Source organism: Phocoena phocoena, chromosome 6 (genome assembly GCF_963924675.1).
Source record: "Phocoena phocoena chromosome 6, mPhoPho1.1, whole genome shotgun sequence".
Taxonomy (NCBI): domain Eukaryota; kingdom Metazoa; phylum Chordata; class Mammalia; order Artiodactyla; family Phocoenidae; genus Phocoena; species Phocoena phocoena.
Window position 1 is genome coordinate 63894472 of NC_089224.1, and position 25045 is coordinate 63919516.

General features: G+C 46.3%; 1 protein-coding gene across 2 annotated transcripts in view; it reads right to left on the reverse strand.

The window, feature by feature from the left end:
- DMRT1 (doublesex and mab-3 related transcription factor 1) overlaps positions 1 to 25045 on the reverse strand; it is a 105017-nt gene that overhangs the window by 45456 nt on the left and 34516 nt on the right. Inside the window, exon 4 of one of the 2 annotated variants that reach the window (XM_065879377.1) lies at positions 14984 to 15268. In XM_065879377.1, coding sequence (XP_065735449.1) covers positions 14984 to 15268 — 285 coding nt within the window. Of the gene's footprint in view, positions 1 to 14983; positions 15271 to 25045 lie in introns of both variants that reach the window. The other variant, XM_065879378.1, reaches the window with a different exon arrangement.

The following is a 25045-nucleotide window of genomic DNA, read 5'->3' on the forward strand; positions in this document are numbered from 1 at the left end:
AGCCTGTGACATTGGGCTGAGACAAAAACGGGTAAATAAGGAAACCTTTGAAATGTCCTGTTGTATGATATTTTAAACCAGTAGTACTCAGCTTGGGGTAATTTGTCCCCTGGGGACATTTAGCAAAGTCTGCAGACACTTTTAGTTGTCACACTAGGTGTGTATGGTGGGCGCTACTGGCATCTGGTGAGCAGAGACCAGGGACACTGCTAAGCATCCTTCAATGCGCAGGGCGGCCCCACACGGAACTGTCCAGCCCAACGTTCTGATGGCGCCAAGCTTGAGGAAACCTGCTATAAACCAACCGAATACTAACCACCCCCTTGTGCTCAGCTCCTCACTTCCAGCTAAAACAGCAAAGCTCTACTGAAGGATAAAAGGTGCTCCCAAATGGAGGGGACTGTTCAGTTCTGCTGAAAGGATACAACTTCTCTCTCCTTTATGCAATGCTGCCTTGCTTCTTCTCAAGATTTTATTTTTTATTCCTTTAAATTAAACAAACCAAGTAAAACCTAAAAGCCCAGGATTCCAGTGCATTACGGCTACTATTATTATTAGCATGTGGTAGCTGGCAAGCAAGGGGCATGCTTTATACCTTATTACCCACCCCAAGTCTCTGAACCAGAGTATGACCTACGTGGGAGATGGGCTGGCGGAGAACATGCGCGGTGTCAGTATTAACCCTGGAGGAAAACCTAAGAGCTCTGGGTTTTATTTTATTAAACTGTTGAGAACATACAGCGCAATGAATCTGAACCACAGGTTTCCTTCTTATATACCACAGTCACCCTTTTTTATAATAACGAGGAAACCCCAACAGAATGTAAAAATGTTAGACCCCACTTCCTTTAAAGAAAAATTCCTAAACACTACTCACTGGTGGTCTATTAACAGTTCAGATAGGAAGAGTCTGGTCTCACACTGAATCAGACACTCCATCCGGGGAACAGCTAAAAGACATTCCTGAAAACCAAGTCCTGGTCTCGTTTATACCAAGCGGAGCTCAGCTCCACAGAATTAGAGTCGGCGAAGAAAGGGGATGGTCTTCATAAGAAGGCTGACTGTATAGGCTAAAATTCCTAATTGCAAACTCTGATGTTTAAACAAACAGCATGAAGATCCCGCTGGCACTGACATGTGACTTACGGGCTTTTAACTGCAAAAGCCACATGTGGGATAAAACTTTGGTTTTAAGGGCAGAAACTTTTTTTTTTTTTTTTGCGGTACGCGGGCCTCTCACTGTTGTGGCCTCTGCCGTGGCAGAGCACAGGCTCCAGACGCGCAGGCTCAGCGGCCATGGCTCACGGGCCCAGCCGCTCTGCGGCCCGGACCGGGGCACGAACCCACGTCCCCCGCATCGGCAGGCGGACTCCCAACCACTGCGCCACCAGGGAAGCCCAGAAACCTTTTTATAAAACAAAGCAGGGCTCTTCGCATGCTGTGGAATTCTAGATCTTCTGGTGAGCTTAAGAGTGGAGGTTAGAGCTGACTTTTTAAAACTCCTATTAAAGAATTTCTTTAGTTTTAAAAGAAGCTTCTTTTCAAACTATTTGAATGGGATGCCTGTTCCCACGCTCACCTGATGGCACACTGAGAATGCTCCTAGCCCAGGGACCTTAGACCTGGGCAAGGTGCTTTCCCTAAAAGGCAAGTGCCAATCCCCCCTCCTTAAATAGGCACCTCATTCATCCTCTGGGATTCCACACATCGCAGCTGGAAGGAGTTATTTTTAATGACTGCTGTTATACACACATTTCAGAGATTACTGAAACATCAACAGACCCAATGCTGAGTCATGTGCCACAAGCAGGCTCCCGACAGCTACAATCCATCCCTCCCTTCTTCCTTCCCTGTCCCTCTGTTCCCCTGGAGGTTATTTTTTTCTCCCCTAACTTCGTTAGGAGTTAACTTCCTCCGCTGGGCCCACCTTACTTTCTCTTAGGTGCTATATTATGGAATGTCTTCCACTCCCCTCCCTAGAGCCAGAAAAAGGAAACAGAGGGAGACTGGCCTGTGAGGACTCAGGCCCTTGGAAGGGATTCCTGAAGAGCCAGGGGGACTCCTTCAATGGGGGAAAGAACTGTGTTTGAGGGTCAGCACTTAGATGCTGGAGAACATAGGAGCTGTTTGTCCAGAAATGCAAGAGGTGCTCTTCCTCCTGAGAGGAAGTGGGAGGGGGAAAAAGGAGACAGAAAGACGATGTGCATGCAGTATGGCAGAGAGGACAAACAATTTAAGAAATGATACATCGAAGATGTTTAAAATTACAAGCCCCGTGTTTCCCAGAGCTTCAGAGCCTGTGACACAAGTGAAAGCAAAACAAAACTTGTGTGGGTGAGCTTTTCCAAAATGACAGAAGAAAAGCAGCTCAATTCCAGGCTGGACTAATACCAGAGTAGATTTTTAAAACATAAAATACACCGTAAGATGAACCATGGGAAAAAACATAGACCCTGGAGAAGGCATAATACAGGAATTCACATCACTTTATAAACTTTAAAATATGGAAATGGCATATGATACCAGGATTGCACTTGCATTTATTAGTGGTCCATTTCGCTTGTCCTTAGTAAAAATTAAGATGCAAATAGGGACTTCCCTGGTGGTCCAGTGGTTAAGAATCTGCCTTCCAGGGCAGAGGACGCAGGTTCCATCCCTGGTCGGGGAACTAAGATCCTACATGCCACTGGGCAACCAAGCCCGCGCACCACAACTACTGAGCCCACGCACCTCAACTAGAGAGTCTGCGTGCCACAAACTACAGAGCCCATGCACTCTGGAGCCCGTGCGCCACAACTAAGACCCAACGCAGCCAAAAGTAAACAAATAAAATGTTAAAAAAAAAAAAAGATGCAAATAGCCCCACATTTTGTTTTTTTTTTTTTTTTTTTTTTGCGGTACACGGGCCTCTCACTGCTGTGGCCTCTCCCGTCGCGGAGCACAGGCCCCGGACGCACAGGCCCAGCGGCCATGGCTCACGGGCCCAGCCGCTCCGCAGCACGTGGGATCCTCCCGGACCGGGGCACGAACCCGCGTCCCCTGCATCGGCAGGCGGGCTCCCAACCACTGCGCCACCAGGGAAGCCCTAGCCCCACATTTTAAAAAACCCAAACTAACTTCCTAAAACTTCTGTCACTTGGTTGTTCTCTTGCCATCGGCATCACTGGCACAGACAGAACAGCTTACTCCTCTAGCCAGTGTTTTACAATATGCAGCACTGTGACCCTTTAGTGGGCCCCAAAGTAATTCAGTGGCTGCAATCAGCAAATATATATACCTTTAAGAACAGTATGGAAATGAATGAAATGAAACTGAATAGAGTTCAAGAGAAATATGAGAATTCACTGTATACAATACGGTAAGAGCGGTTTTATGAAACTTTAATTTTGTGTTTATGTGTAGGTATAAAATATACTGGATCACAATATAAAATATTTCTCATTGTGGGTCTTGGTCTAAAATGTCTGAAAGACACTGGTGTAAGGATCAAGTGAAGGGAAGTAAGGACCTTCAAAACTAGGTACGCAGGGGGCTTCCCTGGTGGTGCAGTGGTTGAGAGTCCGCCTGCCAACGCAGGGGACGCAGGTTCGTGCCCCGGTCCGGGAAGATCCCACATGCTGCGGAGTGGCTGGGCCCGTGAGCCATGGCCACTAAGCCTGCGTGTCTGGAGCCTGTGCTCCGCGACGGGAGAGGCCACAGCAGTGAGAGGCCCACGTACCTCAAAAAAAAAAAGGTACACAGTAAGAAAAAGCCAAACTCTGAAAATGGTTCCTTTTCCCGGAACCTGGGAGGGTTTTATGCATTTTCCGGGTTCACAAAAGAAAGGGGGGCAGTTCATGTGGAAACAGCCTCTGGGACTAGCCCACTGTCTCATTCACAAATCTGAAACGCAAACCCAACTGTGTGACTGACTTCCCACCTGAAGTCACACAGAGCCAGGCAGAAATACAAGCATGATTCACGTAAAAGCCAACAGGAAACAGCTTTGGTGAAAGAGCTGGTTTGTATTGTTAAAATTGGGTTAATAACTATCAAGACATAGTACTCTCCACTCTAGCGTGCAAGTCTCTAAGAGCATGACATTACACCTCTGCAGAAAGGTGGAGGGAGCTTTGGGAATGGTGACATTCTTAAGGTCACTTTCCAGAGAAAATGTACCTTGCACATCTCACATCTAAGGGGGGTCGGGGGGCGGGAGGTGGACAGGAAACTGTAGATACTTGAGTCCTCATAATGTAATCATCATGAACATAGGAAAAACCTGCTGCAAGACATCAAAACCTTGGTTCAGCTCACAAGGGATTAAGCAGAGAAGACAGGATGCCAAGGCAAGTCAGCCTCAGAAGCTTCTCTCTACTAAACAAGGCCACCTTTCCCATTTTAAGTTAAGGCACCTGCCTATTATAAAGACCTAGTCATTGCTTTTGGATTTTTTTTTTTTTTTTTTTTTTGCGGTACGTGGGCCTCCCACTGCTGCGGCCTCTCCCGTTGCGGAGCACAGGCTCTGGACACGCAGGCTCAGCGGCCATGGCTCACGGGCCCAGCCGCTCCGGGCACGTGGGATCTTCCCGGACCGGGGCACGAACCCGCGTCCCCTGCATCGGCAGGCGGACTCTCAACCACTGCGCCACCAGGGAAGCCCTGCTTTTGGATTTTAACAACTCTTCACGTTTTCACTGTTCCAAGATCAAATTGGGGGTCTGAAAATGAGAAGAAAAGATGCCTGCAACCACACATTCAGGAACTTTGATTTTAGAACCAGAAGTATCAGAGGCATCCACTTTTGTTCCCATCTTGATGGACAAATTTAATTAACCTTTGCTACGCTGTTCCAACCTACTGTTTTAGACAAAACTAGTGACCCACAAACAATATGTTACCATCAGAATCTCAATGGCGGAGACACCAAGAGATATAGCTCTATCAGCAGTATCAGGAAATAAGCCACTTGGATTAGCCGCTCGAAGAAATATGGATTATATTCATGTCACACATGAGCTGTCAGAAACATTAGGATACTTTTAGCATAAATCAGCAGTGTGAAGGGTATCTTATGAGTACTGAACATGACAGACTGCTTGGAGGGCAAGGTGAGCCTGTCTGGGGCCACCTGCTAAGTGTAAGCACATGCGCACATGTACTTTACCCAAACTGGCATCAAAAACTGGAATGCAGCCTGGGGACCGTTGATGGGCACATCACACTCAATTCACGGTGTGTTAGTAGCATGGAAAGGTGCTTCCCACTCCAAAACCATGATGGAGAGCCCACCTCAAAGTAACCAAATGACACAAGAATGACAAAAATCTGTTGCCTTAAAGCACACAGGAGTGCATGGGTGTGTGACTTAAACGTGGTTAATGCTATCAGGACTAGGGCTCTCCTCCTATCTAATATGTCAAGTCTCTGAAAACATTTTGTAAGATGTCATATCTTACAATATCATAAGATGTAAGAAAACACTATATAACACCTCTCAGGGCTTCAGACCAGGAAAACCAAGAAATGTGCGCTGCCCCACGAGGAGGGCAGAGAGACGGGGGCAAACGTGCCCCCTCTGTAGTCAGCCAAGTAAACCCGGGCTCCAGCTCCAGCCCCCCACTTGCCGGCCTGTGATATGGCAGGTTACTTCACCTCCCTGAGCCTCAGTTTCCTCACCCGCAGAAGTGGATACCAATCCCCGACACGGCCGTGTTTCAGGGCTGAGCGGAGCAGCTGGTATGAAAGGCCCAGCACCAGGCTGTCCAGTAACTGTCCTGACACACCCCTCCCTCCCCTACGGGTTTCCCGCTGTGTGGCCTCAGTGCAGGGCGGTGGTCACACCCAAGGAACCCTCTTTTGGGTTTGTTACCACATGACTCTGAGCCCTTTTACAGGTATGTCAGGGACCTAGTAATAGAGAGGGAGACAGAAAAATCTGTCCGTTATATACTTCAAAAATTATTTTAAGTATATAAATGTTTGATATTTGAAAGAAAAATCCATTGTCTGAATTGTTTCTACTTTTCACATTTAAATAAGTTGAAAAACCAACTCAAGAAACTACATTGACACCATCAAACAGAGACAGACAGAGACAGAGACAGAGAAAACGCTCCTCCCCCTTTTTGGTTGCATACCACTACCCAATATATAGAATTTTTATGTCTGCCCTCCTTCTCTCAGTATTGGCTAAGAACTGCCAAAAAGAGTGTTTGTGAAAAGGAATGAAAAATGAAATGAGGAAATAATCCCCCTTTTCCCTGTTCCTCAATCTTCTTACGAACTCCCCCCACCAGGAGGTTGTGCATCTCAAGGAGATGCCCTCGGGATCAGGGGTCTCCCAAGAAGGGAGCACTGACAGCAACCTGTCCTGGGTGTGCAGGCCGTAAGGGAGTAGAGAGAGCACTTTTTAAAATAATAAAACTCACCAAGTCAACCTGCTTCTAATTGTCACAAGCAGTGGCAATTGTAAACGACAGTAATGATAAAATACTTGTCCTCACCCCGCCTCGCCTCCAGACTCTGACCACAGGAGCGATCAGAGAATTACATGTGTCCTTTCTCTCATCCACCCACTGTGAGCTGGCACTGGAGGGGACAGTCTAGCGCAGGGCTAGGCACAGAGCTGGCACTCGAGGTATGAATGATAAATACACGAAGAGTTTCTTATGCACACTCTGTAATATGGAAAATTTTCATAACCCTATTCTTTTTGTTTTTCTACTACCATATTCCTAATATATCTCCAAATATAGGGCAAATCCGCCTCTATTATGCATTCCCTTGATTTTGGTCTTTATCCAACTAATGAGGGCCACTTACCAGGCCACACAAATATGGACGTCCAAGAAATCTGAGACTCACTCATACACACATATAAGCATTCTGAAAAGCAATGAATTTTATATCATATTCACATCTACTTAGGAAAAAAAGTAAACTAAAAAGGCAAATGGAAATAGATCAGATTTTGGCCAGCAGCCTAACTAAATCAAATCTGAAAGCTTTTAAAAACTGTGACCTAATTATCTAATTTTCAAGCAGATTACAGAATCCCCAAATGACTGTATCATTTACTAACCTGATGCTACTGTGTCAGAGATCGGATTGTGTAACGACCTCACAGGAGACTGATAATGTCCTTCCTTCTGCCTTCAGCTGAATCATGGAGTAGTCCCTGGAGTAGACCAGCCCTTTCCAGGGTTTCCCAACTCAGTCCAGATTAAACTGAACTCATGCAAGAATAGAAATGACCCCGCAGGACGGCCCAGGAATCACTGGAGTCTCCCAAAGGGTCCTAAGACCCGAGGTTACCCTCCATCTGGATTTCCTGGGATGCTACTGGACTGCTTCAGTTGGGCTGAGAATCCCTTAGGAGGGCCAGGGCCCAACCCCTCCCCGAGATCCTCTCTGAGTCAGAGCTGCCTCTGCCAGTGCCCAGGTTTCCAGAGGCCAGTTCCATTTTCTTCTGTAATCCACACATTTTTAACCAAAATCCTCTGCAAAAATGACTCTCGTGTGCACTGCTGCAGTGAAGGAGCATTCCTCAGCCCCACCTCTTACCATCTGTGTTCAGCATCTAAAATACCCACCACTTCCCTTAGTTTTAGTTCCAGACCAAGAGTCACCAAGAATATTGTTATCGCTGGCACCAGTTCTTGCAAACAACAGCCCTCTTGCAGGATCAAAGCATGCAAATCGTTCCGCTTTCATAATCTGTGCAAGAAAACCACCATTCCTTCCAGGAAAGGTGTAATAAAAACCACATGATGCCTGTGGTGCCCATGGCTTGTACTCATCTAGAACGTGACAAAATAGCAATTCCTCTGTGACAGTGCGTGTCAACAAGGAGGTCGTTTAGAAACAGAAAGAGAGGACTGCATTCCTGTGCTACACAGCTCCAGGGGCTTCCCAGGATGCCCAGGCCCACTGGTGCCCTGGCCAACAAAGCTTGTCTCCTGCAGGTGTAGGAATATGATGTAAAGGCCCAAGAGAACTGGGTTTATTATCTCTTCTTAAACGAGACGAACCTAATGAGGAATTATGTTTCAGAAGAGAAAATTACAGATGTGGCTAAGACTTGACAGGCCGTTTAAGGGAAAGTTTATAGTAGAGGCAACGCAATCCCAAACTTTGGGAAGCCTGACACCTTCACTTCACTGTCTTTAAACTTCCCGTAGTCTGTAATGACTTTTACATTTAAATGGAAGATTCTCCAAGACTGGTCTTCTGAGCTGGGAAGCCCAATCCCTGTATCCTCACTGTCCCAGAAAGCAGGATCTACTTGGGGTGCATGTGAGGGAGCCCCACAAAATGCTGAACTAGCATAAAGGTGTTAACAGGGCTGAGATTAAAAGATAGGAAAAGACCACAACACCCTGTCTGTAAAGAGTGAGGTTGAGACAGCTGCTAAAGACAGCACACTGAAGACCCCAGAGAATTCTGCTGTTGTCATGGTGACACAATGCCAGTGCCTTGGTTTGCAGACTCTCTCTGGTCTTCGAACTAGTACAACTTTTTTTTTTTTTTTTTTTTGGCCGTACACGGACCTCTCACTGGTGTGGCCTTTCCCGTTGCGGAGCACAGGCTACGGATGCGCAGGCTCAGCGGCCATGGCTCACGGGCCCAGCCACTCCACGGCATGTGGGCTCTTCCCGGACCGGGGCACGAACCCATGTCCCCTGCATCAGCAGGCAGACTCTCAACCACTGTGCCACCAGGGAAGCCCACTAGTACAACTTTTTAAAAAGGAGGCAGGGGAGACAGGAACAGAGTCGCCAACTTTTTATATTGCCAAGTAAGGGCATTTATGAAAAAAAAATCCTCGGTTCATTAAAAAAGTGTTGGAAAGGGACACGTCCAATAAAAAAATTTTTTGAATTGAATAATTTAGCTGTAAGAAAAAAACCCTTGTCCTTTTTTTCCTCATTTCTCTGTAAACCAGCACAGGTAACAGCCTGCATTCAGGACAGTGAAGTGCAAAACACATTCCCAATAAAATAAGAAACAAGATGACACCAGCTGTCCACCACTGGTATCTAAACTGAATAATTCACTAAGAACATAAATTAGAACTTGGAGGTATTTAGGCGGAAGAAAAATGTCAGTATCAATATTTTTCTATGAAATGACCATCTAATCTAGAAACCCTAAAATAAGCACCTATAAAATTATTAGAATTAACAGAGTTCACAAAAGTAGACGGATACAAAATAAATACACCACATTATAGCAACATCAAAAGAAATGTATGTCTCTGTAATTCCCTTTTAAAAAACAAATTGCGGGGGGAGGGTTAGCCTTAATAGCCCAAGGCAAATACCACATCTAATTTAATTTCCTTTTCCTGAGGGAAGAGATTCCTTTACATGCTTTAAACTGAATGCAGCCTTACAAATTCCTCTTCTACATGCTTGAAAACTTTTTCTTTCCAGAGGAAAAAGCCTGTCAGTGTCTGTTCACCAACAAATAGTGGCCAACAACCAGTTTGCTCTAAGAAGGGAAGCCAGGGCTAGTTTATTCAGCCGACAAAGAGGGCGATGGGATTGGAGGGGCAGCCTGGTGGATCACCTGAGTGTTTGTAGAGAGAGCACCTCACCCAGAGAAGAAAGGCCCCAGGTCCTCAAGGAGTCACTTGTTCTTTCTCAGCCAGCATCACCCAGTAGTCTGAGGTGACCATATGCACATTACCCCGGGGGCCTGGTGGTACAGCTTACGGGCCTGAGGTGAGCACAAAATTTATCTGAAGTCCCCTACTTCATCATCAAAATTGGTGTGGATTTTGCATTCTACTACCTTCTCCCTGACGTACCGTTTTTTAAAATTTAGAAATATTAAAAACTAATGGACGAACTAATTAATAGTTGGCTATTATAATTGTGTCCCTGGGAGTGGGAGCCCGGTTTAAGCCTTGGCTTCCTATCCCCCCACCCCACCTCTGGACTCTCCTGAGAGAACCTAGGGCACAGACGTGGAGGCGCTGCAGCTGGGCCCACACTGCACACGCGCCAGAAGTCACTTCTTAGCTCTTCGAGCTAACAGGCTCGACTGAACCATGCTCATAAAAAGAGGAGGCAGTGTGAAAACCAGGGCTCCCGCAGGCTGCTCGTACAGGATGGAGAACAACAGTGGGCAGGCAGCACAGTCAACAGGGGCGGCGTTTCCAAGTGCCCTGACGGGCCGCATCCCAGTAATGCCCACAAGGGGCGCCGTTCTCTGGGCTCCAAGGCCTAGGTCAGATTCTGACTTCCTGCCTGCCTGTGTCTCAGTTTCAAAGCCAGGGCACTTAGATGATCCCCAACCTCCTTCTCATGTACCAGGTGATAACAGCCTTCCCCCAACACCTACTTTTTGCATTTTTGTCCATTTGGTTCAGTGGTAGATCCCTAGCACATGGTGGGACCTGGATGCATGTTTATCTAACAATCGAATGCATTCCAGTGAGGTGCATAATCATAAATGGGCCACTGTATCTTGAGACACTTCAGACTGAGCCCCAAAGAATGACCAGAAGGAAGGAATCACCTCTGCTGCCATGTGACCACACCCCAACTGTGGCTGGAACGGCTGTCTCCACCTCTGGTGGCACAAGCTTCAGAAAAGCCAATCAAGGGGGTGCCCACCAGGGGGACTGAAAGGAGATCCCAGATACAGCTCGGAGTCCTCCCATATTTATTTCTGCTCACTTGATATGTACCTCTCCCTTGTCAACCTGGTACAACATGTTTATTTAAGAGATAATGTTGCCTTGAAGGAGTGCACCAGGCAATAAACAGCTTTTGCAGGCAATTAAATGCAGAAGTGAAATTGAGCTGCTGGTCAGTGGAACCAGCCATTCGTCGTGAGTTTGTTCCAGTGTCACAAATGTTATTCCTGTTTCACAACATGACAGGCATCTGTGATTGGGCCACAAATCTCCAGAGGCTGGAGATAGACCCAAAGCAATTAAAGCAGCTCTCAGCATGCACGCAGGGCATAAACACGAAAGAGCCTTGGGATTCTGGGATGCTGGCCCAGTTGACTGCTCTAGCTGTTTCTTTTTCTTTAACTAGGTTTTGTACTTAGTAGGTGCTCAATAATTATCTGTGGCTTGCATGACTTTATGGGGAGACTTACAGGAAATCTCAACTCGACAATAAAAAGTCAATGATTTCTTTTTGTAAATAATTCAGTACCCTCCCCGCTAATCTCTAAGAAGTCTGGCTTTAAAAAATTATAACAATCTCCACTAGAGTCGATTTTTTTGTTTGTTTGTTTTTTTGCGGTACGCGGCTGCGGCCTCCCCCGCTGCGGAGCACAGGCTCCGGACGTGCAGGCTCAGTGGCCATGGCTCACGGGCCCAGCCGCTCCACGGCATGTGGGATCTTCCCGGACCGGGGCACGAACCCGTGTCCCCTGCATCGGCAGGCGGACTCTCAACCACTGTACCACCAGGGAAGCCCCAAGAGTCGATTTTTTCTAGGAATCACAAAGGAGCTCTTTGTTCTGAAAACTTTTCACGCTGCTCCCCCCAAACACACTGTTACCCAGAGCACCAAGGGAAGGAGGATAACATGAAAGTTATCGCTCTGGTGAAGAGTTAGAAGGGAAGTCGGGTCCTAGCAACAGAGTCAAGACAGTAGATGGAGGAGATGTTGCCTAAGATTCAGGCCCTTCAGGTAGAGCTGGGGTCAGACCGGGTTGCGGGGAAGGTCCAGTGAGAGAGACCAGCTCAGTGCCCTCCAGGCGCACTATGGGGCACCTTCCAAAAGGAGACAGGAAAGCATGGCTACAGCCAAGAGGGGATTCCTCCCCTGCCCTCCCCAGGAGGCTTCCACCAGAAGGAGGCAAGGCACTGTCTGAAGAGCAGAGCCAGGGTGTCCTCCTGAAACAATAGGAGTAGCAAGGTCACGGGGAGGCCCTGCCCCAGATCACTGTTCCCTATACCTCTGCCATAGTGACTTGGTGAAAAAGTGAGCTGTACAGTTCCTATCCCTTAAACATTGGTTATAAGTATTATTTGTAGGTGTTTTCTATTTAATACTTCTTTATAATACATACACCTTAATAAACATATTTTATGCCATAATCTTTGTCTATGCTTCCAGTTTTCAATTTCCTAAGTAGATCAAATTCTTCCCCATCCCTGATAAAAATTATTCCCTATACATTCATACTTGGTCCATATTCACACGTCATGGTCTTTCAACAGTAACAAAAATGTGCATTATGTATACCCCATCTTATTACAAAGGGAATCGGAGGTAGCTAACTAAAATACATATGAACAAAAGGCTGAGAATTAAACAGATTTCAGAAAAGAGTAGGGCCAAGAGAAAATAATGGTTAATGAAATAAATTCACAAGAAGTTAATATCAGCATAGCATTTGCTGGTACACACAGAAACTTCCACATACACTTCAGTCATTCTGCTGCCTTATATATTCATGCAACAGTTCTGTGAAGGCGGTACTATGCCCACTTGACAGACAAAACAACTGAGTTTCAGAGGGTTAAGTATTTTCCTCAAGGCTACACAACAGTTAATCACAAGTTAGACTTGAATATAGAACTCCAAGCGCCAGACTCCATGTGTCTCAAAACACACAGTGCTGTTTCCCTAAATCTACAGGCCTGGTTTCTGGACAAGGCTCTGTCATAAACTAGCTGTGGGTGCTCTGGGTGCTGAGCAGATACCCCAGCTCCAGATCTCAGTGAAAGGGACCTCTGTTAAGATCCATTTCGGCTCTGACCATCACTGGACTGACTGACCATCACTGGACTGACTTTCACCTGTCCTTTTGCAAAATGATGGCTTATATGGATGTTGGCTCTTCTATTTTTAACGTTAGAGTTTATTTCCAAGAGAAATAATTTTTGTGGGTGTGGCTATAAGGTTGTAAGTCAAGCTCGGGATCAGGTCTGGTTACAAGATTAATCCACAGACTCGTAAAATGTCTGCAAAATAATCTGTTAAGATGGGAATACATTACCAATGGTGAAAACTGGCTAGGAAATAGATTGAGCCCAGACCTCTTTGAAAACAAGCTCTTATGTTAAATGAGGCCTTGGCTTCTCTCCTGGGCCTCTCTCTAACCAGAGGCCCCTCTCTCCAATCTAGTAAGTGGTGGTTCTAGAGAAGGCGCCAACAGCATCAAAACTGCAGGCCCCCCACATGACTAAGAAAGTCTGGGTAACATCTTTCCTCTCACCCTTGGCAGCAGGGGTACAAGAACTTGCCCTTAGGGGGATCTCTCCTTGTACACAGCGGCTGAGGCAGCGCTCCAAAACCAGGCAATGCTGCTGCCCAAGAGAATGTCTCCTCTTGGCTATCCCTGGTCCCCCAGAGGGTGGACCTTGGCAAGAGACCTCCAAGGAAATCCAAGACTTCTGCTACACCCTCCCCACGTCTTCCAGGTGGAGTTAAGAACAAACATTAGTGTGTCAGCCATCTTACGCCATTGGAAAGACCTTGACAGAGTGGGGGGTAAATTAACTTAGAAGATTTCTGATGCTTCTGATCGTGAGCTCTTTTTCTTTCGGAAGACACTTAAGAATTTTCTTTCTCATCCTTTTCCTCATAAGCCAACAGGTTCAGAGACCTTCCCTAATTTCTCCTTAAAGCCTGGAAGTAGCCAGAAAACCAGGATACTCCAGCAGTAGTCCCTGGCTCATGGGAGTCTGTAGGATGAGCTGGTTTTTAAGAACTATAAGCTACTTCTTTCTCCTTTTTTAGAGGACAGTCTCTAACAGAAATCAACCTAAAACCTGCCCCAAATCATAAAATCCAACTGGCACTCTGAAAGGCCTGTAGGGGTCCAGCCGGAAGATCCATAAATCATCGCATTTCCTTTATACTCATATCACCTCTCAATTCCAACGCCTTTTTTAAAAGTCTGATTCTAAAATTAAAATGTACAGAAAACTTATGAAGATGATTAGCCCAGGGAATTAAAGCTGACACGTTAACACGCCGAGGAAGTCAGATCCCTAAGGCTAGTGTGAGAGTCCAAAAAAATGGGGCGATGTGAATATCCACAACTTCCCCACATCTACAAATGCAAAATGGAATAGAATTGCTCTGAAGAAAACGTCAATGCACATTTTTTAAAAGTGAGTATAAGAAGGTCAATTACCCTAAACTCCCACATACATACGTTGCATTGTGCTGGAATCAAAGCCTAGCTGGGAAAGCCCAAGCACAGTAAATGCATCCGAAATGAGAACAGTTCTCTCAGAATTGGTATCTTACAGCTGGAGGGGTGCTTGGAGGAGCAGAGTCTAGGTGCTCATGCATGCACACTCCCACAACATGGTAATCCAGCCTGTGAATGCTTTCCAGGCCTTGAATCTGCTGCTGATACATTGGCATGATAGAAACGGTGAAAACTGAGGAAGCAGAACAGTGCTGAATAAACATTCCCTGATAATGCAAAATGCTTTGTTTTATCCCAAATATTAAAAGCTCTTGATGGCACACTATTTCAGAAGCACATACTTAGCATATGAAAGACTGACCTCCATTCCCAGCTGAAAATGCTCTCAAGTTGGCCCAGCACAGCAGTGACCTAGTTCTTCTCTCACCTTCCTTCCATGCAAACATACAGATCAGAACACATCTCCCTTCCAGGGTCAAAATTCATCACTGGGATTACTGCCACCCAGAAGACCACAGCCAGCATTTTCTAAGCGGCTCTAAAGAGTGGGGATAAGCCTAGAAGAGATGTGGCCTATTACATAAGCCACTTGTGAAGCTGATTCTGGCCAACTGGGTATTTATGCAAAATGACATCGAAGGATGAGAAAGGTAAAATTTGAAAACAGAAACAAATATATCCAGATTTCTTTACAATTCCTTGCGGTCAACCTCTGGGGTTAAATGATGTTATGGGTAGAGTGAAAACTTTCTACACGTTTTGCATAATGGCACACATGTGTGCTGAGTTGGGCGTGTGCGTCTGTGAGCGTGTGCTTACGTGTGTGTTTTTCACATACCCAGTTCACGCTCTGCTAACATCTTACCTGCCACTGGTTTCCTGTCGCTTGACCGGGCATATAAGGGGCTGGGAGGCTCCGAAGGCTGTTCTTCACAGGGGAGCCCCCGAGAGGGTTTCCCATGTCCCCGGAGGGGGAGTCAGCGGCTAAGGCCATGGAGTACTGCGGGTAGTTGTACAGGTTGTTGTAGTAAGGGAACAGAGACGGCTGGTAAAAGCTGCTGTAGTAGGTGGAGTCGGAAACGAGGTCAGGTGTGTTCTCCACGTGCCCTCTGCTGGTGGCAGCAGGGATATCCTGAACGGCCACCCGGCCCTCTACTAAGAAAAAACAGAAAGAAAGAAAAAGACAACATGGTATTAATATGGGGGCCTACAGAACTTTACCTCTAAACCTTGCCAGCGTATGGCCTTCCTCCTCAAGATCTGCAGAGCTTTAGACCAAGGCACCTGGGCACGCTACTGCTCCTGGGGTCGGAATACAGCAGGGTTCCTGAGGCTGGCGTAACTCTGGGCACAGCTGGCAGACCCTTGGTGATTATTTTTACTGAGAATACCAAAAACATTTTAGGCAGGGGTCATTTTAATCCCATAAAGCCTGACCAGGTGTAACTTCTACCTAGACATTCCTACCCTAATGTCAAGAAATTAGAGATCAAATCTAGTTAATTTGGCTGCCTGCAACAGTCTTACAACAAAATTAACTGTATTTCACTTTAAATAAAGTAATAAAAAATCCTAGTGCCCTTTCTATGTGTATGTCCACACAGATATATCCGAGAGCCAAAGCAAGAGGCTAAGAGTTTAAGAAAACATCGTTTCCTTCACTTCCTTCTAACTGCTGATACCGAATCCTGAAGTCTGGACAATGGTATAGACCCCAGGAGACAAACTTCTGTAAAAGGTAGTAACTCTTTTAGGCTTTGTGGCCATTCCTCTGCAGAATGTACAGGCTGCTGCGTGGTTGTGTTGCAATAAAACTTTATTCACAAACACAGGCAGTGGGCCAAAGTGATCCGCAGGCTGAAGTTTGCCGACCCAGGGTCTAGATGTTAAGCTGTCAATTCCAATAAACAACTGAATGGACTCCTAAGTCATCTCTCCAACAGACATTTATTAAACAATGTTCTAAGAGTTGGCCAAGCGCCTAAAATGGCTGCAAGGTATCAGGTTGCCCCTGCCCACTGGGAGTCTACAGTACAGGATGGACGATGGGATTACACATTATAACAAGGACTCTCATACAGGAATACCCATAAACTTTTATGGAAACTCAAAGGCTGGAAAGATGACATGCAACCTAGAAAGGAATTACAGAGACCGTCATAGAAAAAAACTGCACCTGCATTGTACTTTAAAAGAGGAGCAGGAAACAGGTGAAAATGAGAAAAAGAGAGTACTGAGGACAGGGCAGCAAAGACAAAGGGATGGAAGCAGGAACGTGGGAGGGGACCTTGGGAGTGATGGACAGGGCTGTCGGGTTAAGAATTGCGAAAAGGGCAAAAGAGGGCCAGTCTGACAGGCGGACTGCAGCCAGGCGAGGGGAAGCCTCAGACCAGCTCTCTGAACTCTTTCCAGGCTGTGGTGGGAACCACTGAGGATATCTGAGCAAGGAGCACAGAGGATCAGAGCTGTGTTTTGGAGTGATTCAACTGATGGCAATTCTTAAGACAAGCAAAGGGAAGAGAGCCCAGAGGCAGGGAGACCCACCAGGCAGCCACTGAAGCCGTCAGGGAGAGACAGCAGACTGCAAATACCAGAGACACGGGGGAGATGAGCTCAAGAGAACTGCAGGACTGAGGGGCATCAGGACTCCAGATGCAGGAAAAGGCAAAGAGGAAGAGCAGGAGGCCTGGGGTGGCAGCAGAGATGCAGGTGGTAAGTCGGCTTCATCACGCAAGGGGCCAGAGGGGCACGGACAAGGGGGAGAGGAGCCAGGCCGAGAAAGTCGACACCTGCACTCATGGGAGAGGCTGAGGTTGGAAGCTGAGATTCAGAAGTCACCTCAGGGAGATGCTGGCTGCATCCGGGAAGAGGAGGGAGCTGTTACGGAAGAGTATGTTCTGAAAGGAGAAAAGAGCGCCAAGGCCAGAACCCTGGAGGATAGAGGAGAGAATGCAAGGCCACAGGGGACAAATTCGACAGGGATGGCAGAGGGGCAGGCTGCAGTGTCGACCCTGCTAAGAGATCAAGCAAAATTCGTTCTGGAAAAGACCCATAGAGGGCTGGGTCTTTAGGGCCCTGTGCTTCTAGCACAGTGTTGGAGAAGCAGAAGCCTTCACAAGATAAAGGAGCAAGTGAGCTATGAGGAAACAGATGAATACAATGAAGAGCCTGCTCTCTGGTCAGAAGGGATGACCCAGCGAGCAGCGCCACCATGCGCCCCCCCCCCGGCTGAGCACACTGCCGGACACCTGGGGGTAAATATTTGCAGAAGGGATCAATGAACAGTGTTTTTTCAAGTAGCCTGTCCTCAAAATAAATACAAGGAAAAACTAGAAGCTCCAGGGAGTAATAAGATATTGTTATTTCATTTTTAAAACACAGAGAAGGGGCTTCCCTGGTGGCACAGTGGTTGGGAGTCCGCCTGCCGATGCAGGGGACATGGGTTCGTGCCCCGGTCCGAGAAGATCCCACATGCCACGGAGTGGCTGGGCCCGTGAGCCATGGCCGCTGAGCCTGCGCGTCCAGAGCCTGTGCTCCGCAACGGGAGAGGCCACAACAGTGAGAGGCCTGCGTACCGCAAAAAAAAAAAAAAAAAACGAAACACAGAGAAGGGCTGAACACACGTAGGCAGGGAGAAGCCTGTGGAGAGAAATTCCCAGGACTAGCAACACGTGACCCAGAGCAGGTGCTCAGGAAGTGTCCTCTGACTGAATGCGGGGAAGGCATGACTAAACGTGCATGCTCTGGAAGGTTTGGGAGAGATCTACAACAAAATGTGTTTCTACAGCCTCATTTTACAGTCAGCACTGAAGTCCCTTTTCTCTGACAGGATAGCAAGTCCATCCACCTCAGGCTCCTGGCGATGCATTGTCAGGGCCACTCTCTTATTATACATCTCTTTCCTTTCTTCTCTCCTCCTCTTCCCAGCTAACGAGATGAGAAGTTCCAATTCCATCACTCTACCTGTGTCTGGAGAAGGCACCTGCAATTCTTTCCTCCTGAACTTTCCCACTGGTCTATCTCTTATTTTAAACACCAATGTAGTGGCAAAATAGATGGTTTTCTGTATCTAACTCTTTTGTTTTCAATGTCATGTCTGTATGTTAACCTGATTACAAAAGCAATACGAGTTTCACAAAAAATGATAAATTATATAGTTATTTAAATCAGAAAAGGAATGAATGACATACTCTTACCACCCAGTCATAAGCATTAGTGGGACATCCGTATACAATCTCATAGGCATTTAGGAAGGCATTTTAGACGTTCATCCCCATCCCTGCTGTTGAAAAACACTGGATACCCCTAGGGCCTGCCCTTCAAAAGCAAGCTTCTTGATAAAGAAAACAAAATACAGTAGGAGGCAAAGAATTAAACAGAAACCCAAAGACACGAGCATTCTCAGATCAGGGTACAGGTTCATGAATTTCTACATCATAACTTTAGTTAGGACCATTAATCAGGCCTCAGTTTACCCAGAAAAAAAATGTTGTCAGTGATAATCCTCAAAGTACCAAGAGCATGGCTTCAATACATTTCGGAGTAAACCTCAAATAAAATGCTACATCAGGTCAAAGCAAGGATTTGTTTTGCTACAGATGACTGTAATTAATTAAAATGCGATCACTTTTCTACTTACCCATATTTTACTCCCTCTTTCAAATAATAATGACCTTTAAGAATAAATTAAGATATATGCTGGGAAAGTTTCGATCCACACTAGCATTTAAATAAACAATAAAAATCATGTGAGCTTTATGAGAGTAAATGCCTAAATATTTTAGACTCTTAAAATGTTTAAGCACTCTCAGTGACATTTTAAAAAGCACTAGGAGAGGGCATCCATTCCAGGGACATGAGGAACTACCAAATTCTTATTTTATAAACCACCAAACCGTATTTTAAAGTTCCAAATTAAAGGGCTTCCCCGGTGGCGCAGTGGTTGCGAGTCCGCCTGCCGATGCAGGGGACATGGGTTCGTGCCCCGGTCCGGGAAGATCCCACATGCCGCGGAGCGGCTGGGCCCGTGAGCCATGGCCGCTGAGCCTGCGCGTCCAGAGCCTGTGCTCCGCAACGGGAGAGGCCACAACAGTGAGAGGCCCGCATACCGCAGAAAAAAAAAAAAAGTTCCAAATTAAAATGCCCGGTCAATGTTCAAAACATCTTTATGCCTCCCAGACTTTATGTGTGTGCTACATAAGTGGAAATTTCCCAAGGCTGAGATAAACATGCATCAAATTATGTGTCTAATCCAGCGGTGCTCAGAGTGTGGTCCCTGAATCAGCAGCATTGGCATCACCTGGGAATTTGTAGCAATGGGCATTCTCGGCCCCACCGCAGACCCACTGAATCAGAAACCCTGAGGGCTGGCCCAGCAACCTGAGTTACAACAAAGCCTTCGGTAGGTTCTGATGCGCTCAAAAGATGGAGAACCACTAGTTTAATGATTCAAAGCAACTGCTCTATAAATTATCCCTAAAAATATGTGACTCCTGGCTGCATTATTGTGAACAGCCCTGACTGGCTACCAAGTAAGAGCACACAAATGGATTCCACTGAATAAAGACGTCGGGCTTCTACAGAAATCACTGCAGAGCTTAGATCACAAGCTGTGGGTACTGTGTGTATACTGCTGCCAGATGGTTCTGATTTTCACGGCTCACACCCAGGCTTTCTTCATTTATTCTAACCACAAAAGCTTAAGTCACCCTTTCAAGTGCTAGTATAGTGACAAACTATACTATTCCTCATAAGGCTTCTGGACTATCAAGAGGAGCAGGTAATGCACAAATCATTTACTCTTGATCTTAGGGTGTTTTTTTGTTTGGTGTGGCCGATTTTTAAAAAAATTTTTTGTTTATGTGGACCATTTTTTTTTAAGTCTTTATTGAATTCGTTACAGTATTGCTCCTGTTTTAAATATGTTTTGGTTTTTTTTTGGCCTCGAGGCATGTGAGATCTTAGCTCCCCAACCAGGGATCGAACCTGCACCCCCTGCATTGGAAGGCCTGGACCGCCAGGGAAATCCCCTTAAGGTGTACTTTGGTACTTATATTTCATTAATTCATTAGTTATCATGTAACAACTGTCCAAAGCTTTGCTCTAGACATTGTAAAAGGCACAAAGAAATATTCAAAATGTTTCATTTCTTCTTAAGAGGGTCCCATCTACTCGGGAAAATTAGGTGTAGACCGAGAATCCTACAAGTAATGATCCAATGGCCACGATGACAGTATAGGCAGATGTCACCATCAGCAAAGGCAGTGGAGACGTGAGTCAGGATGGAGGTGATTCAGAGATGGTGAGGGTGGCAAGGCAATCAAGAGAGGAGAATAATATCAACAGGATAATGCAGGAGGCAAAGGACAAGATGTGTTCCAGGGACAGTGACCAGATGAGCCTGGCTGGAGTGTAGAGGTCACGTCAGGGGACAGCGGATGCTGAGACTGGAAACTTACTTTTGGGACAAACTGTGGAATGTCTTGCATGTGAATCCCAGCCAAGGGCTTCTGGTTGCCCCTCAAGCTCTAGGGGGTCGATGAGTTTTCAGGGCAAGGGAGTAACATAAAAAATGTTTTAGGAAAATCGGTCTGATGCAAGCACAAAAGAAGGATCTAGAATAAGGAGGCAGAAGAACAGACTAGGCTAGAACAGTCTCTTCTAGATATGTATGGGGTCTATAGACTACAATGGAAAGGCTCTTTAAATTCTCCAGGCCAGATGAGGTAACTATAAGCTCGCACAGGGAGGCTGCAGTAAAGAGAAAAAAGGAACTACATGAAAATTACTGGCGTGTCTGGTTTTCCGGGAATTCCCTTCAAACAACCACATTACACCACTAACACCTGTCATCCAGGGACCAGGGATGCCGCCCAGCTCCCCTTCCAGGTCCTTGCTCCACTGCTGAGTGATCATGCTTTACTCACTCCAGTTTGAGAAGGAACATGTAGCCCTCGCCCAGAGTAAGAATACAAGCAGGATGTGCCATCTCTCCAACCTCTGCTACAGCAGAATTCCCCAAAGAGTAACTGGAGACAGTCTCTTCACCACTGAGCTGGTAAGTCACGCTAAGTGTCACTATTAACTGACTATAAACCTGAAAGATTTCCAACTCACAAGCCACAAAATATATAAAGCATGCAAAATTTGAAATAGGATGTGTGTGTGTGTGCTTTAAACCACAAGGCCAGTATGACTAACTACAAAGACCAGAGCAGTATACTGAAAAGCAAACACCTTAATGAGTCTGCTGAAAATTCTCAAGCTGGATCTCACTCTTTATTTTTTTAGAATAAAAACTGGTCTGGGCTTCCCTGGTGGTGCAGTGGTTGAGAGTCTGCCTGCCGATGCAGGGGACACGGGTTCGTACCTCGGTCCGGGAAGATCCCACATGCCGCGGAGCGGCTGGGCCCGTGAGCCATGGCCGCTGGGCCTGCGCATCCAGAGCCTGTGCTCCGCAAGGGGAGAGGCCAGAACAGTGAGAGGCCCGCGTACCGGAAAAAAAAAAACTGGTCAAGGTGACTTAACAATGATATTCATAATAAGAGAAAGTACAGTGGAACTTTTCCAAGAAAATGGGGTTGCTCCTTAATAGGAATTATCAACCCGTAAGTCCTCTGCCAAGATGCAAATGAAAGCACGAAGCCAGCTGTTTTAAGTGTTGTTACTTATGACTGGAATAGTCCTAATGTCTGCTGTAAGGAAGAAAGATCAGCAGGTCTGGATTCAACAGCTAAGAAAGGAAGCAGTGCCCAGAGAAGTATGTTATCTGGAAAAATGACCAGCAGCAATCATCCAACAGAGACGTTTGCAGAGACGTTGCCTATAGAATCGATGTCTTCTTATTGCAATGGTCTGATTTGTGGCTCTGTACATTTATTTACCTTCAACACGTCCCATTCTTTGATAAGGCTTCCCAATCCCTCTGCTACTTTTTTTTTGCGCTAACATATGCAGCGTGAAATATGATTCACTCTTTCCTGAGAGATCAATACCCACACATGATAAATACCCTTATTGATCCTGCAGTGTTATATGCTGGTCTCCGGGCCCATGGCATATTAATAGTAGTTAACCAGTAATTCATTTTAAGGCATGTGAAGGTTTTTTCTCCCACTCTTGTCTGGTGTCAAGATTCCCAGAGTTGTTGCACTTTGTGTCCTTTATGTGCAAACCTGAAGCCATACTCCCTTTTCAACGACAAAACCAAACCCCACAGTTTTCTATATGAAAGATCACATAGGAAACCAAAATTTATGATTCACAGCCATCTCAAGTAAGTGGTAGATTTATGTGTACCGGATTTTAGTTTTCTTCATAACCCCATCCCTTGCGTGGTGCCTGTCCTACTTAGCTTCTAGTTTTAAGTGTTAACCAGGCAGAATGTTAACCAAGATCTCAAAATTACCCGCCATCTACTAACATGTTGTGCTGAGTGGTAGGAAGGTACAGCAAAAGTACAAGTCACTGTCTCCATTCTTTTTTTTTTTTTTTAAGGAAAATTAAGGTCTTAAGAAAAGACAATGTTGTTTGATGACATGTCATGGAATCTGGAGGAGGCAGTGGGGTGCCGCTCGCTGGAACAAGCTGGAACAAGGCGGCTTCCTCAGCTCCCTTTTTTTAAGCAGTCTTCACCAAAGGGCAACCCTGTGTCCAGACTAACCAGCTCCTGACATTTCCTAGATTTAGGGAAAACTGAGAAATCAGCCTCAGGACTCTTCCCCTACAAGGGAAAGAACCCAAAGGGAGACGTTGATACATGGGGAGAAAAGTCGGTCTGTGAGCTGATGCCTGGCCCCTCGGAGCATTCGTCCAACTCCAAGAAGAAAAGCTCACCATCCTGACCGAGGGATTGGGTGGGTTTTCCGAGCTAAAACAGAGCTAGCGCAGGAGAGGCCTGATGACTGAAGTGACAGAGTGCCTACTGTTCACACCACTAAGTGTCGACCGTGATGGTGGACGAGGGGCATCATCACAGCTGCCACCTTCCCCTGATTCCGGAGAAACAACTCACGCTCAGAGCACTAAACTTAGTGCCTATGTGTGCGAGGCAACCTGCCGTACTTTGGGGGACAAAGACATACTCCTTGATGCTGCAAGGCCCAGCAGTAAGAGGGGATTCTGAAACACACACACAGAAGGAGACTGACATAGACTGAGAAAGGCTATGGGAAAACACAAAAATTGTGTGGCCAGGAGGGCGAAATTAAGTCCAGCCTTCAAAGTACAAGTTCTGCTGATGCTGGCTCATTAACATCACTCTCCACTCTCAACCACAAGGTGGGAATATGTTACAGCCCATTTCTCTTCTTTCCCAAGGAATATTTTTTTTAATGGAATTTGGTCCTGGAGGAATGCGTCAATGTCACTTTTCTTTGTAGGGTGAAGGCTTTGCATAACAAAGTGAACCTGAGGTTGGCCTTTAAAACTCAGAGAGGCTTGTTTCAAAGGCGTGTGAAAGTCAGTGTGGGATGCAGAGGGATCTGGGGGAGACCAAAAGGGGGTGGGGAGGGAGAGAGACAAAGAGAGATGAGCATGACCAGATCAAAGAAAACAAGCAAGAGATACTGAGGACGATGGAGAAAGTGAAACAATTCAGGCCTCCCAAGGGAGCTGCTGAGATTTGAAACATGCTGCCCCGCGGCCACTGAGAAGCTCGGTGAGTAACAAGCACATCTATTGTGTGCAGCAGCTCCCAAAGTGCTGGGTAGGGAATGCCCAGAATATAAGCAAAAGCCTGACCCTGCCCTCAATTAGCTTCCTCTCTGTGTTGATGAGCAAGGGAGAATTTAAGGGATCAGAGAAGGTTTTCCTGGCAGAAGGCTTTTAAACCAAGGAGGAGAGAGCGAAGGAGAGAGAAAGGAATTCCAAGCAACGAAAGGAGACAGAAAAAAGTTTCTGGGAAGTCAGAGCAGCCTGCAGACCAGAGAAGGAGCTGAGGGTCCCAACAGGATGAAAATGAGGGTGCTGCTGGCACAGTACTTATGGAATTTAGACTCTCCTCCAAGGAAAGATCTTAACTGGATCTGAAGATTGCCACGTAAAGCGCAGGCTTCGCTGTGCGGTCCCTGGGAGCAGCTGATGGCATCCCGGCAGCTCCCACCTCGCACACGTGGCACCTGCCATTGTTCCTGGTCACAGTTTCTGCTCCCAGTTCCCTGCCTCCCCCACTGTGTGCCGCAGAATTCCCCCAACACCCGGGAGGGAAAGGGTTCGCCAGATATGGAGAAAATGCAACATCTCTGACTTTACCAGAAAATGTCTCATGGCCATGAAGGCTGATCTCGTGGCCAAGAAAGAGGTTTTCTCTCTGCAGGCCAGTTCAGAATTTCCTGTCATTGGCAAGATGCCAGAGTCACTCGGAGGCTCTGTCCACACTGCCTGGCACTCTGGAGGGGTGGGCAGGGCCACACAGGCCAGCGGCAGAGCTCCTGCTGGGAGTGGATGAGGGAAGAAGAGACATGATGCCCAATGAGTTTCCTCTCCACCCAGTGTTCTATTCTAAGAGATCTTACGGGGAATCCCTTCTCCAATCTTCTTAGTATTTTTCACACTGAGAAAATTTTACTTTAGGAGCATTTCTGATAGACTGTGTCCATATACTTAGGTCTCCACAGAAAAGCTCTGCTCTGTTCACTGTGCTGTACAGCAGAAAGTAACACAACTTTGTAAATCAACTATACTCCAATAAAACATAAAAAAAAAGAAGTCTGGTCTGAACTGTATTACAACAACATAAAAGGTAGGGGCTTCCCTTATCACGGTCTTTTTCTTGGCAGGAAGGGTGCTGAACAGAGGGGTGTCAGTTTTTAAGTGTGCTCAAGGCCAGCCCCCTTTAGATTTGGGACTTAGATTCTGCTTTTATAACTTTCTTTTAAAAATAAGATTGTAGAAGATACGGCTTCAAGATGGCAGAAGAGTAAGACAT